The sequence below is a fragment of the Leuciscus leuciscus genome, assembly GCF_965113295.1.
Source record: "Leuciscus leuciscus genome assembly, chromosome: 3".
Classification (NCBI taxonomy): Eukaryota; Metazoa; Chordata; class Actinopteri; order Cypriniformes; family Leuciscidae; genus Leuciscus; species Leuciscus leuciscus.
The window spans coordinates 67,722,274-67,737,892 of NC_138727.1; the positions used below are offsets into that span (position 1 = coordinate 67,722,274).

At 47.1% G+C, this 15,619-nt stretch overlaps 1 protein-coding gene across 2 annotated transcripts in view; it reads right to left on the bottom strand.

Annotated features, from left to right (window-relative positions):
- Positions 1 to 7,325: 7,325 nt before the first annotated feature.
- The window catches only part of LOC309495186 (uncharacterized protein), a 42,445-nt gene continuing 34,151 nt past the window's right edge, over positions 7,326 to 15,619 (bottom strand). For both annotated transcript variants that reach the window (XM_082164801.1, XM_082164802.1), the window contains exons 15-34: positions 15,475 to 15,605; positions 15,190 to 15,314; positions 14,989 to 15,109; positions 14,687 to 14,899; positions 13,759 to 13,929; positions 13,537 to 13,674; positions 12,796 to 12,845; positions 12,571 to 12,703; positions 12,403 to 12,485; positions 11,873 to 11,999; positions 11,506 to 11,696; positions 10,911 to 11,001; positions 10,670 to 10,805; positions 10,338 to 10,519; positions 9,438 to 9,593; positions 9,119 to 9,252; positions 8,891 to 9,024; positions 8,246 to 8,340; positions 7,874 to 8,150; positions 7,326 to 7,769 (exon numbers count right to left, since the gene is read on the bottom strand). In XM_082164801.1, the coding sequence (XP_082020927.1) occupies positions 7,693 to 7,769; positions 7,874 to 8,150; positions 8,246 to 8,340; positions 8,891 to 9,024; positions 9,119 to 9,252; positions 9,438 to 9,593; positions 10,338 to 10,519; positions 10,670 to 10,805; positions 10,911 to 11,001; positions 11,506 to 11,696; positions 11,873 to 11,999; positions 12,403 to 12,485; positions 12,571 to 12,703; positions 12,796 to 12,845; positions 13,537 to 13,674; positions 13,759 to 13,929; positions 14,687 to 14,899; positions 14,989 to 15,109; positions 15,190 to 15,314; positions 15,475 to 15,605 (2,765 nt within the window). In that variant the 3' untranslated portion in view covers positions 7,326 to 7,692. The remainder of the gene's footprint in view (positions 7,770 to 7,873; positions 8,151 to 8,245; positions 8,341 to 8,890; positions 9,025 to 9,118; positions 9,253 to 9,437; positions 9,594 to 10,337; positions 10,520 to 10,669; positions 10,806 to 10,910; positions 11,002 to 11,505; positions 11,697 to 11,872; positions 12,000 to 12,402; positions 12,486 to 12,570; positions 12,704 to 12,795; positions 12,846 to 13,536; positions 13,675 to 13,758; positions 13,930 to 14,686; positions 14,900 to 14,988; positions 15,110 to 15,189; positions 15,315 to 15,474; positions 15,606 to 15,619) is intronic.

Below are 15,619 nucleotides of genomic sequence, written 5' to 3' on the forward strand. Positions count from 1 at the left end.
CAGGGGAACAGAGCGCTTTAGAAAGAATCCACTTCCCCGAGCGCGATGATTTTCCCCTGGAGCAGTCCCAGGACGATACGCTAAAACATGCTTTTGATCAGGTTCGATCCATCGATGGCCAGCTTCTCCACCCTGACCAACCGCTCTCCTATCCTTATTTTTCAATTTTAAAAGATAAGTTGTATCGGGTGACCCAAGACGCCCAGTCAAAACAGGATACAACTCAGTTATTAGTACCTCGAAGCCGCTGGGAAATGCTTTTCCAGGCGGCTCACTGTAATCCAATGGCCGGGCATTTAGGACAAACAGCGACACTAAACCGTCTCATGGCCCGATTCTTTTGGCCGGGCATTCACGAGAACGTGCGCAAGTGGTGTGCGTCTTGTCGTGAATGTCAGTTGGTAAACCCACCGGCTAACCCAAAAGTACCTTTGTGCCCACTTCCCTTAATGCAGGCCCCCTTCGAGCGAATTGGTATGGACCTCATCGGGCCATTAGAACGGTCAGCACGGGGACACCGCTTTGCATTGGTCCTGGTGGACTATGCAACGCGGTATCCCGAAGCAGTTCCACTCCGCACTATTTCCGCTAAAAGTGTGGCGAGTGCACTGTTTCAATTGATCTCCCGGGTGGGAATCCCGAAAGAGATTCTCACCGATCAAGGCACGGCGTTTATGTCACGAACGATACGCGATCTTTACGAGTTATTGGGCATTAAAGCGGTTCGTACCAGTGTCTATCACCCACAGACAGACGGGCTGGTAGAACGGTTTAATCGCCGGTTGAAAACCATGATTCGAAAGTTCGTACAGGAAGACGCCAAAAATTGGGATAAATGGTTAGAACCCCTCTTGTTCGCTGTACCGGAGGTCCCCCAAGCCTCCACGGGGTTTTCCCCCTTCGAGCTTCTCTATGGACGTCAGCCTCGCGGGGTGTTGGATGTCCTTAGAGAGATTTGGGAGGACGGACCTTCAAATAGCAAAAATGAAATTCAGTATGTCATGGACCTGAGAACAAAACTCCACACTTTGGGGCGGCTATCCATGGAGAATTTGTTACAGGCTCAGGACAGACAAAGTCGGTTGTACAACAGGGGGGCTAGACTGCGTCAATTTGCACCGGGAGAAAAAGTGCTTGTATTACTTCCCACTTCTAGTTCGAAATTACTCGCAAAGTGGCAAGGACCCTTCGAGGTCACACGGCGAGTTGGGGATCTCAATTATGAGGTAGTACGAACAGATAGAGGCGGGACACATCAAATATACCACCTCAACCTCCTGAAAAAATGGTCTGAGGTGGAGTCAGTGATGCTGGCGATGGTGGTGAGAGGAGGATCTCGGTCCGGAAGCGATTATAAAAACTCAATCCCTCGCTCTGGACCCTGGGGGAGACCACCTCTCACCATCCCAACTCACTGACATAAAGAATTTGCAGGCAGAATTTGCCGATGTGTTTTCGCCTCTGCCTGGTCGGACAGATCTCATTCAGCACCACGTTGAGACCGAGCCGGGTGTGGTAGTTCGCAGCCGGCCGTACCGCCTGCCAGAACACAAAAAAAAAGTAGTGCAGAGTGAATTAGAGTCAATGATGGAAATGGGAGTAATAGAAGAATCCAACAGTGACTGGGCGAGCCCGATAGTTTTAGTTCCTAAAACGGACGGCTCGGTCAGATTCTGTGTGGATTACAGGAAGGTGAATGCTGTGTCGAAATTAGACGCTTATCCAATGCCTAGGATTGACGAATTGCTTGATCGGCTGGGTACTGCTCGTTTTTATTCGACACTGGACTTAACGAAGGGATATTGGCAGATCCCCTTATCACCCATGTCCAAAGAAAAGACCGCTTTCACCACGCCGTTCGGATTACACCAATTTGTCACCCTTCCTTTCGGTTTGTTCGGGGCTCCAGCAACGTTTTAGCGTCTGATGGACAGGATTCTCCGGCCGCATTCTGCATATGCTGCTGCCTACTTGGATGATATCATCATCTATAGTGGTGATTGGCAGCGGCATATGCAGCAGTTGCGGGCTGTCCTGAAGACGCTGAGAAGGGCTGGACTCACGGCCAACCCGAAGAAGTGTGCGGTTGGGCGGGTGGAAGTTAGATATCTGGGCTTCCACTTGGGTCATGGACAGGTGCGTCCCCAAATTGATAAGACAGCAGCAGTTGCAACTTGTCCAAGACCCAAGACCAAAAAGGAGGTTAGACAGTTCTTGGGGCTGGCGGGATATTATAGAAGGTTTGTTCCTAATTATTCGGACCTCGCCAGCCCGCTGACTGATCTGACTAAAAAGGAGGTACCAGATACGGTTCAGTGGACGGAGCAGTGTCAGCAGGCTTTTACTCAGATAAAGGCTGCTTTGTGTGGTGGCCCACTCTTACATGCCCCTGACTTTTCTCTCCCTTTTATTCTGCAGACCGACGCATCAGACAGAGGGATGGGCGCAGTCCTGTCCCAGGAGGTGGGGGGTGAGGAGCGGCCGGTGCTGTACATCAGTCGGAAGCTCTCAAAGAGAGAGACGATGTACAGCACCATAGAGAAGGAGTGTTTAGCCATCAGGTGGGCCGTCCTCACCCTCCGCTATTACCTCTTGGGACGGGAGTTCACCCTCTGCTCGGACCACGCTTCCCTGCAGTGGCTCCACCGCATGAAGGATACCAACGCGCGGATCACTCGTTGGTATCTAGCTTTACAGCCTTTTAAGTTCCAGGTGATCCACAGGCCGGGTGCACAGATGACTGTGGCTGACTTCCTCTCCAGGAGGAGGGGGGGGGAGGCTGCAGGCCGGATGGCTCCCCGGCCTGAGTTGGGCGGTGGGGGTATGTGGCGAGGGGGGCGTGGTTTAGCGAAGTCTGTAGCGGGAGAGAAAGGAGGGGGCCGAGCGGTGAGTAAGTAGGTCAAGTGCAGATGATGAACACCTGTGTCTGATTGCAGTAATTGGCGTGGAGAGACTGCATATAACCTGGGAGAGCGAGAGATATGGAGAGAGAGTTTTTGGACTGGGACCTCACGAGGACGCTGACGTGGAAAGAGAGCAAGCTGAACGCTGAGATTATTGTTTTGTGAGAAGCTGTGTTTATCACGGTGAAGGCGCTTTGTGCGCACCTTTTGTTTTATTGTGAAAAGAGATAATAAAAGTGAGTGTCCCAGTCAGCCGACCCCTGTCTTCTTCCTTCCTACACAAACGAAACTACGAACCTTATTACAGTTTCTAATTCTGCATACCTGAATTTTTGTGTTGGCTAGTCCACTGGTAGTGTATAGGAATTTACTTTTACTTTTCCCCTCCACTGACTGAAATTTCCAGCTATCCATGTTTTCACTGTTATACGGTTGGGGGCGCTATGACACATCTTCTAGTACAGAATGTCCAGATCAAAACACAGGAGAAGAAGAAGCTGAAACAGGTGATAGAAGATTGCTCACTCAAATGTAAAATAACGTGATCATCAAACATTAAACAGCGTGTAAATCAAAACTGCTTAATGTTTCCAAATGAAATGAAGTGTAACCCATGAAGAGAAACGACTGAAGCTTTGGGGGTGTTGGACTCGATCTCCTCCATCTGTGTTTGATCATCGTTCTGAATCTGATCAAGGCGTAGTCTCTGACAAAAATTAGATTTTCTCAACTTTTTTGTTTAAAATGTTTCATTTCTTTATAAAACTTATCGACATTCAAGTGTTGATAAAAAAGGATGCATGAAGCTAATAAAATGTTTTTAAAAATTAAAGTACAGTTAAAGGTATTTTTCAAGTATAAAAATTATATCTACATTTGAACATAGTAGTATACTGCAAGTGCAAAAATAATATATAAATAGTAAACTATAAATTATGTTCACTTAAAGAAAACTTACAAGTATACTTGCAGTATAAACAACTAAACTAGTAGTTTACTGAGAGTACACTTCAGTGTTTACTTTCATATACTAAAAAATGTACTACTTGTATTAAAATAGTAAACTAAGTAGTTTACTACTCTTACACTTGTAGTACACATAAACGTATACTTTTATATACTAAAAGTAGGCCAATTTAGTCCCAAGCAGAACTGAAATAGTACACTTACAAGTTTACTACAAGTAGCCTACACATTGATATTAGTATACTTACTGCATTAAGTATACTTAAAAATATACTTGAACATTACTTAAGTATACTTCATAAAATGAATTTGAAGTATACTTCTTTTTCGTAAGAGAGGGCCATTGTAGCAATATTGAGTAAATCACAACTGTAAGTATTATATTTTAATATATTTGATGTTCATTCAAAATAAGGTTTACTCCGATGTGTAAATGGAGACAATCAACAGACTTATGTAATTTTATATCCAGTTATAAACACTATAACCCACACAATTTAAACTTATAAAACTTTGTGCATTTTACAATAAAAACATTTTTGTTAACTATTTATTTCTATAGTCAACTTCAGACATTCTAATGACTATAAGTAACGTCATGTCAACTTATTATACTAACCCGAACCTAACAGTCTACTAATACTCTAATGAGAGTAAGTTGACATGTAGGTGTAACATTACTTATAGTCCGTAGAATGTTACCCTTTAAGAAAATTATACTTACTTACAAAAGTGGACGTCCCCAAAATGAGGTTTTGACAGATGCAGATCACATCTCTGAACACATTTATCCACAAAACGTGGCATACAGATAATTCGATACATAACACACACATTTATCAGGAATTATGAAGATGCATGTGTCGCACCGTGGCTTCCTCAGGAACAGACTGAAGACTCCGATTATAGATACAAACTCAAACTTTACTAATAGTACTCTGGAACAAGCTGACAGGCAGGGAAAACACAACGGAGATCGGACAAAGACTGAAAGAAAGGGTGCATCTTAAATAGCAAGCAGACACGAGATAATTAATCATACAGAGCTGGGACAAATAAACTCAATGATAGTTTATTCCGAGGTTTACTCCGATTCTGTTTATTCTGAGGTTTACTGAAGTCAGCCGGATCCGGGCTGTCTCCAGATCAGATGCTGGACCTGCGCCTGGACACGTCCATGACGCATCCCTGAAGTGCCAGCCTCATCAGACCTGTGAAGGCCTCATCGACACGACAGCCATTGGGCACTGATCCTCAACAAACCCGCCTCCATACGGGGGTGATGATCCGATCTTCAACCAGATGGAACTGGATAATATTCTGAATGTTCTGATCCAATCTGACCTCTGACCTGTAATGCTGCCTGGATCATAATCATACACTGTTCGCTCGTTGGCCAGAGGAGAACTGATCGACTGAGTCTGGGTTCTCACAAGGTTTTTTCTCCATTCTGTCACTGATGGAGTTTTGGTTCCTTGCCACTGTTACCTTGGCTTTTGGCTTGCTTAGTTGGGGACATTTAATATTCAACATTATTATTGATCTGCCTTACTTAAGGTGGACGATGGCACAATTTTCTTCTAGAAACAAACTTTGTTGTATTATTTTCATGTTATCACTGTTAGCTGCTTTGATACAATCTATATTGTAAAAAGCGCTATATAAATAAAGGTGACTTGACTAGTAACCATAGAAACGAAGGAGTGGCGGGAAAAGAACAAAGGAAACCAATCAAAACACCAACTGAAAGTCCAAACAAGCACTGACACGTGACATTACCCCGCCCTCCCGGGAGGTGCGTCCTCGCGCCGTAAAACATCCAAAGTGGCGGGAGGGTGGGCATCCTGGAGGCTGACTAAGGCCTGGCTCCAGCAGAACGGGAAGCCTCCAGGACGGTGGCAGCAGTTCAGGGGGCCTGGGCAGAGCCAGTGGTTCGGGAGACCAAGGCGGAGCCGGCAACTGAGGAGACCACTGTGCAGCAGATGGTGGGAGGAGCCAAGGAGGAAACAGGGAGGAACTAAAGCAGGAGGAGCAAGGTGGGATCCAGGTAGGCAGCCCATGGTGGAGCCAATGGAGGGAGGAGCCATGGTGGAGAAAGGGCTGACAACTCCAGGGGGCCGACTGACGGAAGCGGAGCAGGTGGAAGAGGAGACCAGGGTGTAGAAGGAGAACCAACAAGCCAAGGTGATGCTGAGGATCCGGAGGGACATGGCGATGCCGACGGTTCTGGCAACTGAGGCGCAGGCGGGGATCCAGAGGGCCGCAGTGGAGCCGGAGAGATAGAAGACCACTGTGGAGCTGGAGGGAGTGAGGAGCCCAATGGATCCAGAGGGACAAAGTGGCGAGGTAAAGCCGGAGGAGTGTAGTCCTGAGACGAAGGCAGGTCGACGAACGACCAAGGCGAAGCCAGAGGGATGAGGGAGCCCGGCGGAGCTGGTGGACTGATGGGTCACGGTAGAGACGAGGGAGGTGGGAGCCAAGATGGAGCTAATGGACCGACGGGCCGAGGTAGAGTCCTGATCACGGTGGAGACCGAGGGCCGAGGTAGAGTCCTGATCGCGGTGGCCGGAGGCAGAGACCGGGGATCCACCAACCATGATGGAGCTGGAGACTGGCAGACCCGCAGCGAGCCCACATCACTGGTGGTGGAATGAGGGTGAGCTGAGGGGCTGCTAGGAAGCAGTGGAGTCAGGGATGAGCAAATGATGGGAGGAGGAGGGAGAGGGAGGATGGCTGGCTGGGAATTTGGAACTGACAGATAGTTCCGGGCAGACAGATAATATGAAGGAAGACAGGGTATTTCAGCGCTGAAATCTATTAAATCCACTTCCTCTGGACTCTGGATGAGGACGGGGACAGGAGACTCAGGCACGACAGCGGCCATCTTAGCTGTGGGCTCAGAAGCGGCAACCATTTTGGCAGAAGGCTCTGGGATGGCTGCCATGACGGGACGAGACTCTGGAACGGCGGCCATGACGGGACGAGACCCTGGAACGGCGACCATGACGGGACGAGACTCTGGAACGGCGGCCATGACGGGACAAGACTCTGAGATGGGCTTGGTTCCAGACCGGGACCCAACGCTCTCCAGACACCGAATCAAGGTTTCCCTCCAGTCCAGCCCTGTGGTGTCTGGGAGGTCAGTGGGGTGGTGCTGGCAAGTTGCCCCGATCTGGAACACGGTCCTCCGGGTGTTATTTTCGAGGGAGCTGGTAATGGCGAGCCGGATGGCAAGCTGACAGGCAGGGAAAACACACATAAACACAACAGAGACCGGACAAAGACTAAAGAAAGGGTGCATCTTAAATAGCAAACAGAAACGAGATAATTAATCATACAAAGCTGAGACAAATAAACTCAGTGATAGTAACCACAGAAACGAAAGAGTGGTGGGAAAAGAACAAAGGAAAACAGGAACCAATCAAAACACCGACTGAAAGACACGTGACAGCATGTTCATTTTATTAAAGACAAGAAAATAATGAATCATTTTACAGCAACAGTTAAGGCACAAGATAATTTTCTATTCTATCAATATATTAATTTAACAAAATGTGATTTCCTTCATAACAATTTTCATCAGATAATAAGTGTAATTTATAAGTGTTTTCTTTTATTTTATTAGACCAGAAATATCTTAAATTAGTTCACATGTATTTGTTATAAAATCATGTACATTAAATTAAAAACACTTTCAGAACAAATGTGAGCTGATTATAAAATCAATGGAAAGAGATTCGTGATATTAAGATCTAATATAGCGTATGATTGATTACTGTATCAGTCTAATGTACTTTTGCTAATGTTGGGCTCATTGGTCGTGTCACGTTAAAGTCAGAAGCCACACGCAGGACGCGATGAACAACACGGCTGGAGCGAGATGGAGCGCTGCTGCAGATCCTGAAACACACACACACACACACACACGAGTCATTAGGTCATCAGTGTTCCACAGTCTCATCACGGCTCTGATGTGTCAGCTGATCAAAGTGGGCGTGGCTTACCTTGCGCAGTGACAGTGGCTGCAGCTGATTGGCTGAGAGCGGGCGACTGCGTTCTGCTGCTGTTGATGGTGATGTTGGTGATGTTGGTGTGTCCGGTGCCCGGAGCGGGTGACGTGCTCGGATCGGCTCGGCCTCCACGCAGACCCAGGTTCAGGGTGTCTAGCTGAGACTGCGGCTGTGAGGCGATCCAGGCCTGGACCACAGAGTCGTTCTCAAACACCTTCAGATCCTCCACGGCAGAACCCATCAGAGCCCGAACGTCAGACACACTCAGACTCTGAAACACACGGCATAAAGTCAGACTGAGACTGACAAAGAGCTGTACATGTGTGTGTGTGTGTGTGTGTGTGTGAGAGATAATGTGTGTGTTACCGTTACAACAGGTGAGCTAAGGCTTCTGAAGGTGCTGATGTCCATTGTGATGTTGTAAACGGCCAAAGCCCTCACATCCTCCACCGGAGCTCCACCTGCACACACACACACACACACACACACACCACACACACACACACACACACACACACACACACACACACACACACACACACACACACACACACACCACACACACACACACACACACACGCACACACACACACACACACACACACACACACGCACACGCACGCGCACGCAGTCATTAGATTTAAATAGTGACTCCTGTCCATCAATGTATGAAAAGTCCTTTAAATTCCCCTTCAAATGAATCTAAAGAGCACACAGTACATACAAACACACACATACTAATGTTTGAGTGTACATTAGTGTAACCATAGGAACTGTGGTGTGTGTGTGTGTGTGTGTGTGAGTGTGAGTGTGAGTGAGTGAGTGAGTGTGTGTGTGTGTGTGTGTGTGTGTGTGTGTGTGAGTGTGTGTGAGAGTGTGTTAGTGTGTTAGTGTGTGTGTGTGTGGGTGTGTGTGTGTGTGTGTGTGTGTGTGTGTGTGTGTGTGTGTGTGTGTGTGTGTGTGTGTGTGTGTGGGTGTGTGTGTGTGGGTGTGTGTGAGTGTGAGTGTTACCGAGGTAAGGGCTGATGAGGTGGTAGTAAATCAGGCCGGTGTTGCGTTGAGCTCTGAATGAGGAGTTTGCCGTGACGTACAGAACTGATTTCTGCTCATGTAAACATGAGGAAAGATCCAGAGCATTTGCATTTCTGTGCATGAGGAGAGAGAGAGAGGCATGAATGAATGAAAGAGTGAACGAGTGAACGAGTGAACGAGCTGATCTGGTGAGAGTGTGAGTAGTACCTCAGGTCTCCTGCTGTAATGCTCTGCAGTGTTGAGGCGTTCAGAGCGCACAGGTTTGATCCGATGACGTTCAGTTCATTAGTGCCTAAAGTGTGACCGGGCACACTCAGATACCTGAGGATCACCTCCATACTCTACACACACACACACACACACACACACACAATACAACTGTTCAGTGTTAACTAATGTACTTATTTAATGTTAACAAATGAAACCTTAATGTACGGTGTACACATTTACTTTATATCTTTCCATTGTCCCTGAATACACTGCATTAAACACACACACACACACACACACACACACACACACACACCTTGTTTCGGTCCCATTGCCCGTTGTTTTTGTCCATCAGAGCGGTTAGCGTGTCGATGGTGCTGACACTCCATGTCCTGATTTCGTCCACCGTGGCTTGCCGTGAAACAGACGCGAGCAGCTTCAGAACGCTGTCGGTCAGACCGCCGGGAAACACCTGAAACACCATCAGCGTCACACACGCTCTCTCACGACACACACTTCACACATGCTTCACACACGCTCTCTCACGACACAAACGCTCTCTCACGACACACACGCTTCACACACACTCTCTCACGACACACATGCTTCACACACGCTCTCTCACGACACACACTTCACACACGCTCTCTCACGACACACACGCTTCACACACACTCTCTCACGACACATGCTTCACACACGCTCTCTCACGACACACTTCACACACGCTCTCTCACGACACACACTTCACACACGCTCTCTCACGACACACACTTCAGACACGCTTTCTCACAACACACACGCTTCACACACACTCTCTCACGACACACTTCACACACACTCTCTCACGACACACACTTCACACACACTCTCTCACGACACACACTTCACACACGCTCTCTCACGACACACATGCTTCACACACACTCTCTCACGACACACACTTCACACACGCTCTCTCACGACACACACTTCACGCACTTCACACGCTCTCTCACGACACACACTTCACACACGCTTCACACACACTTCACACACTCTCTCTCACGACACGCTTCACACAGGCTTCACACACGCTTCACACACGCTTCACACACGCTTCAATCACGCTTCACACACGCTTCACACACACTTCACACACACTTCAGACACGCTTCAGACACGCTTCACACTCGCTTCACACTCGCTTCACACATGCTTCATATACGCGGCTCACCTGCTTCAGCTTGTTCAGAAGCACTCTCTGGAAGTCGTTGTCGTCCACCTTCTCTGCGACGGCGGCCAGGTTATCCCGCAGAACGCTGAGGTCCAGACAGGCGTCGAACTGAGCCGAGGTGTAGCCGAAGGGGAAGGAGGCGTCAGTGATGGTGGCTTCAGTGATGTTCCCTGCAGTGCAGACTAACCCACACAAACATACAACCATCATCCTGACACGTCAGCAAACAATCTCCCTTACTATTATAACTACACATAATGTCCGAAATATAGAATATAAGTTGCAGTATATGTAAATAATCATTCTTATATGTCAGTGTGTGTGTGTTTCACCTGCGGAGCGCCTGATTCTTGTTTTCGCGTCTAACTCAGCGTTGCAGTTCTTAAAGAGTTTCTTTAGTTTCGGCTTCTCTGTGTTTCTCGTCCTCAGGAACGGCATGAACACCTTCATGTACATCCTCTTCACAGACTGTAACACACACACACACAGAATAAAGCAGCGGTACACACACCTGGAACACAAGAGGAAAGGAGAGAGTGAGAGAGCTGAGGAGGAGAGGATGAACGTTCGTACGGTGCTAAACCGCTGCCAGAAGACGTCGGTGAAGTAGAGCGGCAGGAGATCCAGTCGCTGCAGCGTCTGCTGATCCCACACCGACGAGTTCCTGAAACACACCTCTGTTACTCACTGAAAAATGGAAATTTTAACTTTTTTGATAGAAGTTTACCAAGCTCAAATGGCACCGAATAGAAGGAATGACCCATACATAACTATGTTTTCAGCTTTCATTAGCTTATTAGCTTAGAATGAGCATTTCTCTCTACACACACCGCGGGTCTCCTTACATCGACATGTTTCTACGGTGGCCCTGAGTGGACAAACACGTTTCGTAACAATGTTGCTTCAGCTAAAGTCAGCGGATAAAACACTGACACAATGATGAACAAGTAACAATAATATTCGCAATAACATATCGTTTTACTGAATAATTAAGTAGACCTAATTTCTTCATTAATCTTTGTCATTAATCTGGCTACTCTCTGCTGTCTTCGACGACGACATCACTTCCTGTTAGCCACCGTAACCTTTATTGGGTGCAATTCGCAACCTCACCACTAGATGCCGCTAAAATGTACACAGTGCACCTTTAAAGCATGGTTTCTCTCACCCGTAGGCCGTGTTTCCTGAGAGCAGCAGAGTTTCCACAGCACTGATCTGAGCGTCGGACAGGTCCCGGCAGTTCTTCAGACTCTCAATGATGGCTGGATCAGAGTTCTGGATGTAGACAGGATCCAGCGTACACGACAGATTCCCCAGAACCTCCACCTGATCTTTGCTCAGACTCTGGCCAGAGATGCCCTACAACACACACACACACACACACACACACACATGATTACTAGAGTCTGGGGTGGATAGACACACACATAGTTTGTGTGTGTGTGTGAGTGAGAGTGAGTGTGTGTGTGTGTGTGAGAGAGAGAGAGAGAGAGAGAGAGAGAGTGTGTGTGTGTGTGTGTGTGTGTGTTGCTCACCAGACAGCTTCGAGCGTTGTTGAACAGAGTCGTCTGTTTATCGAGGACGCTGGAAAGAACAGAGTAATCTGCCGTTCCTACAGCTCTGAAATACGTCCGACAGTTTTCCTTCGCCACCTTCTCATAGCTGACAAACAAAAACACACGAACAAACATCCATGAATATGAATAAAAATAAAAGAACAAAAAAACAAACAGTCAAACATCCTGTTTGAGAATTTTTATAAATTTGTTATTTTGACTGCTCTCACAACACTGTAAAAAAGAATGTTCTTTCTCAGTGTTTCTGTCTTGTTTTCCAGCACAAATATCTAAACATTCTTAAATCAAGATAAAGCAAAACGACTGAAGATAGACTGAAGTCTTGCTTTCTAAAAAAATGACTGTCTAATGTGTTTGTCTGAAAGCACAGCGTAAAATTTCTCATGCATCTGTTGTGATGATTTTAAATCCTTTTTATGTAAAGCACTTTGAATCACCATTGTGTATGAAATGTGTTTTAATAAATAAAATTGCCTTGTGTCACTGACCTGTAGTAAAGCAGCATTTCTGAAGGTAAATCTGAGAAGCTCGGCGAGGCCTCGTCTTTTACGTAGTTGTACATGCACATCAGCTGTAAAACAACAAGACGACAGTCACAAACCTGGCAAATGTAGACGCGAGTAACGTCCAGGTCTGCGCTGAAGCATCATGGGTACCTGACTCTCCTTCAGCTGGACCTTCTGACGCCCAGCCCGGTGTCTGCAGGCTCTGACCAGCTGCTTGACCTTCACTTCACCCAGCGTCTGGACCGAAGTGCAGGTGAAACCCTGCAGCAGCGCCTCGGACAGCCTGCAGAGGGAGACAAACACACACACACACTCTCAAACGCCTGCTGTGTGAACCATGAGCTGATACTCTCTTCATATGTCTGAGTCACTTACTCCTCGGTGTCCGTACTGACACTGGCCACAGAGCCGAACAGCACCACAGCCTACGAACCAACAATATGACATAAAATCAGCACAAACACACGACAAAAGGCAGGCGGCATCTTTTACATGTTCCAATCCATCCAAAGAAAAGGACTCTTTATTCTGACCAACATTATGGTTTTAAAACTGCTTGACTCATTTAGGGTCATGAATATGCATGCAAAGTGTTTGGAATGGTTTTACAAAATTTGTGCCTATGATTGTTTTGTTTATTCATGCAATTTCTAAAAAATCCTAAAGCCTTTTTTTAAAAAGCCTAAAAAAATCATTAATTTCTCATATACATACTTTATATATTGTTTAGTCTCTGACAAGCTACAATAAGGTTTTTCTGTCTTTACATGTTTCTTTTAGTGTTGAAATGAATTGATCTGAATAATGACTGTCTTCTTAGAGCTGCGTTACAGCAGAATTTGAATGAGTTTCATGTCTAATGAAGTTTGCATCACTGATTCCGTTATTTTCCTGTTTATCACTGTAAAGCTGCTTTGAATCAATCTGTACTGTATGAAGCGCATAGAAAATCAATAAGGGTCAATTTGACACCATCGTAGGCACAAAATCTGATCACAGCAGGTCCTCTGGGATATTTTACAATGTTTTTCTTCTTCCATCATCATGAAAGCATGATGAAGAAAGCCGCAGGAAACCGAATGAAACGGGAACAGAAGAAGCGAAACCATGTCGCACCTGCTCCTGCGTCCAGTGCTTGTGGTTGATCAGGGTTACATTGACAGACTCCTGAGGAACCAGCAACACCCGCGGGATCGAGCCGGCCAACACATCCGGGACATTCTCAATGACTTTAGTTTCATCGATGGACACGATCTGGGGACAAAAGGACAGAGCGTCTGAGAGGCGGTTGAAGATGAAGAGGTGAGTGTTACTCTGTTAAAGGCGTCTGAGCGGCACCTTCATGACATAAACGAGCTGCAGGATGACCGGAGCAGAGAGGATGTTGCTGATGAACGTGGGATTGTTGGAGATGCCCAGGAGCTCTGAAGATGTAATGCTGGAGATGGTTTCCGACGGAACGCCCTTGACTAGCGTCCCGAGAGACAGCAGGGAAGAGCCGGTGTCGATCTGAAAAACATCCCGAAGGCTTTACTCAGAAACACAACAGTCACTTGTCCTCGTCCTTATTTTAATTTTATTCCATTGTAAAGAAATATTAGACATCGTCAAAGTGATTATTGAACATACTTTCTGATTCTGATCACTAGTATTGTGTAACCGGTCCTACTCGAACCGCTCCCAGCGGGATTCGAACCGGGTCTACGGTGTGGGAGGCGCTAACAAGGACGCTAAAGACCGCAGCCGCTAAGCGCCTTGAGGCCAGAGGAGTGAGGTTTACACGCATAGCTCTTACTGGCCTACGTTACACTCACCCCACTAAACCTCACTCCCATCTGGGTCACGGCACCAAATGTAACCAGTCCTACTCGACCCGCTCTGAGCAGGATTCGAACCGGGGTCTCTGCCGTGGGAGGTGGACGCGCTAACAAGGCCACAGCCGCTATCATCAGTCTCTGGCGTGCCTCTTGAGGCCAGGGATGTGAGGTTTACATGCACAGATCTTACTAGCCTAAACAATCTGTGTTGTAAAAAGTGCTATATAAATGAAGGTGACTTGACTTGACTAGCCTACGTACGTTACACTCACCCCCGGGTCACGGCACCAAATGTAACCAGTCCCACGCGGCCCGCCTCCCACGCCAGACACGCCAGTTTGAATCCCGCTTGAAACTCGGGTCGAACACGACCAGTTACATGTGCAGTGCGCTGTTGTTTAGGTGCATTTTGCAAACTCTACCCTACAAAATGAGTTATTGAGACTCACTGGAAAGTTGGACTCAATGAGAGTTTGTATGACTGCATTAGCTTGGCCTTGATTCCAGCCGTCGACGGCGCTGAGAGTCGGCAGCGCGCCCTTGATGACATCAGAGGAGGCGGATTTGATCTGCCCCTCCGTCAGGCCGACGCTCTGACTGCCGAGCAGCTTAATGGTGGAGGAGGAGATGGAGGGGAGATTGGCAGTGAGGGCAGCTATGATCTGAACAGAGGATGATGGGAAATGTGTCAGTGCTGCAGGTCAAATGCAGTAAACTGATCAAAGAATCCATCGACTAATTGATTGATCACCTCAGGGCTTTCGGTTCCATTGCAGAAGTCGTTGATTTGTTGGATGAGCAACAAACTGTCTGATGATCCCAGAAGCTCAAACGCAAATGACGGGACTCCACACAGGATCTTCCCTGGCAGCCTGTACACACACACACACGTGAATATACAGTTGCTCTGCTTTAGTCATGCTTGACGTCCGTGAGTCGCTGTGATACGTACCTGACGGTGTTGAAGGTCGGGTTCTGGTTGTACAGCTGTGTAATATAGTAGCTCACTACGCTGGACTGGACGGCGGTGCTGTTGAGCAGCTGAAGGTTCTCCGGGTTTTCTAAGAACACGCCGATCTACACAATAACAAGAGCGCTGTTACTGGAAACGCTTCTCTTGAAAGTGTAAACATGCATGTGTGTGTTAAGATGAATTGCTTGTTGTATTCCTCATTTGTAAGTCTCTTTGGATAAAAGCATCTGCTAAATGCAATGTGTGTGTGTGTGTGTGTGTTACCTGGTTAGATGACACAAAGGAGTTGAGGTCAGACAGATTGACGTAGCTGATGAAGACGCCAATGTAGCTGACAAGCCAGTTTGTGGAGTTCAGCTGAGGATCTGAAGCATTATAACACCGCGGAGAGCCACCTGCACACACACAC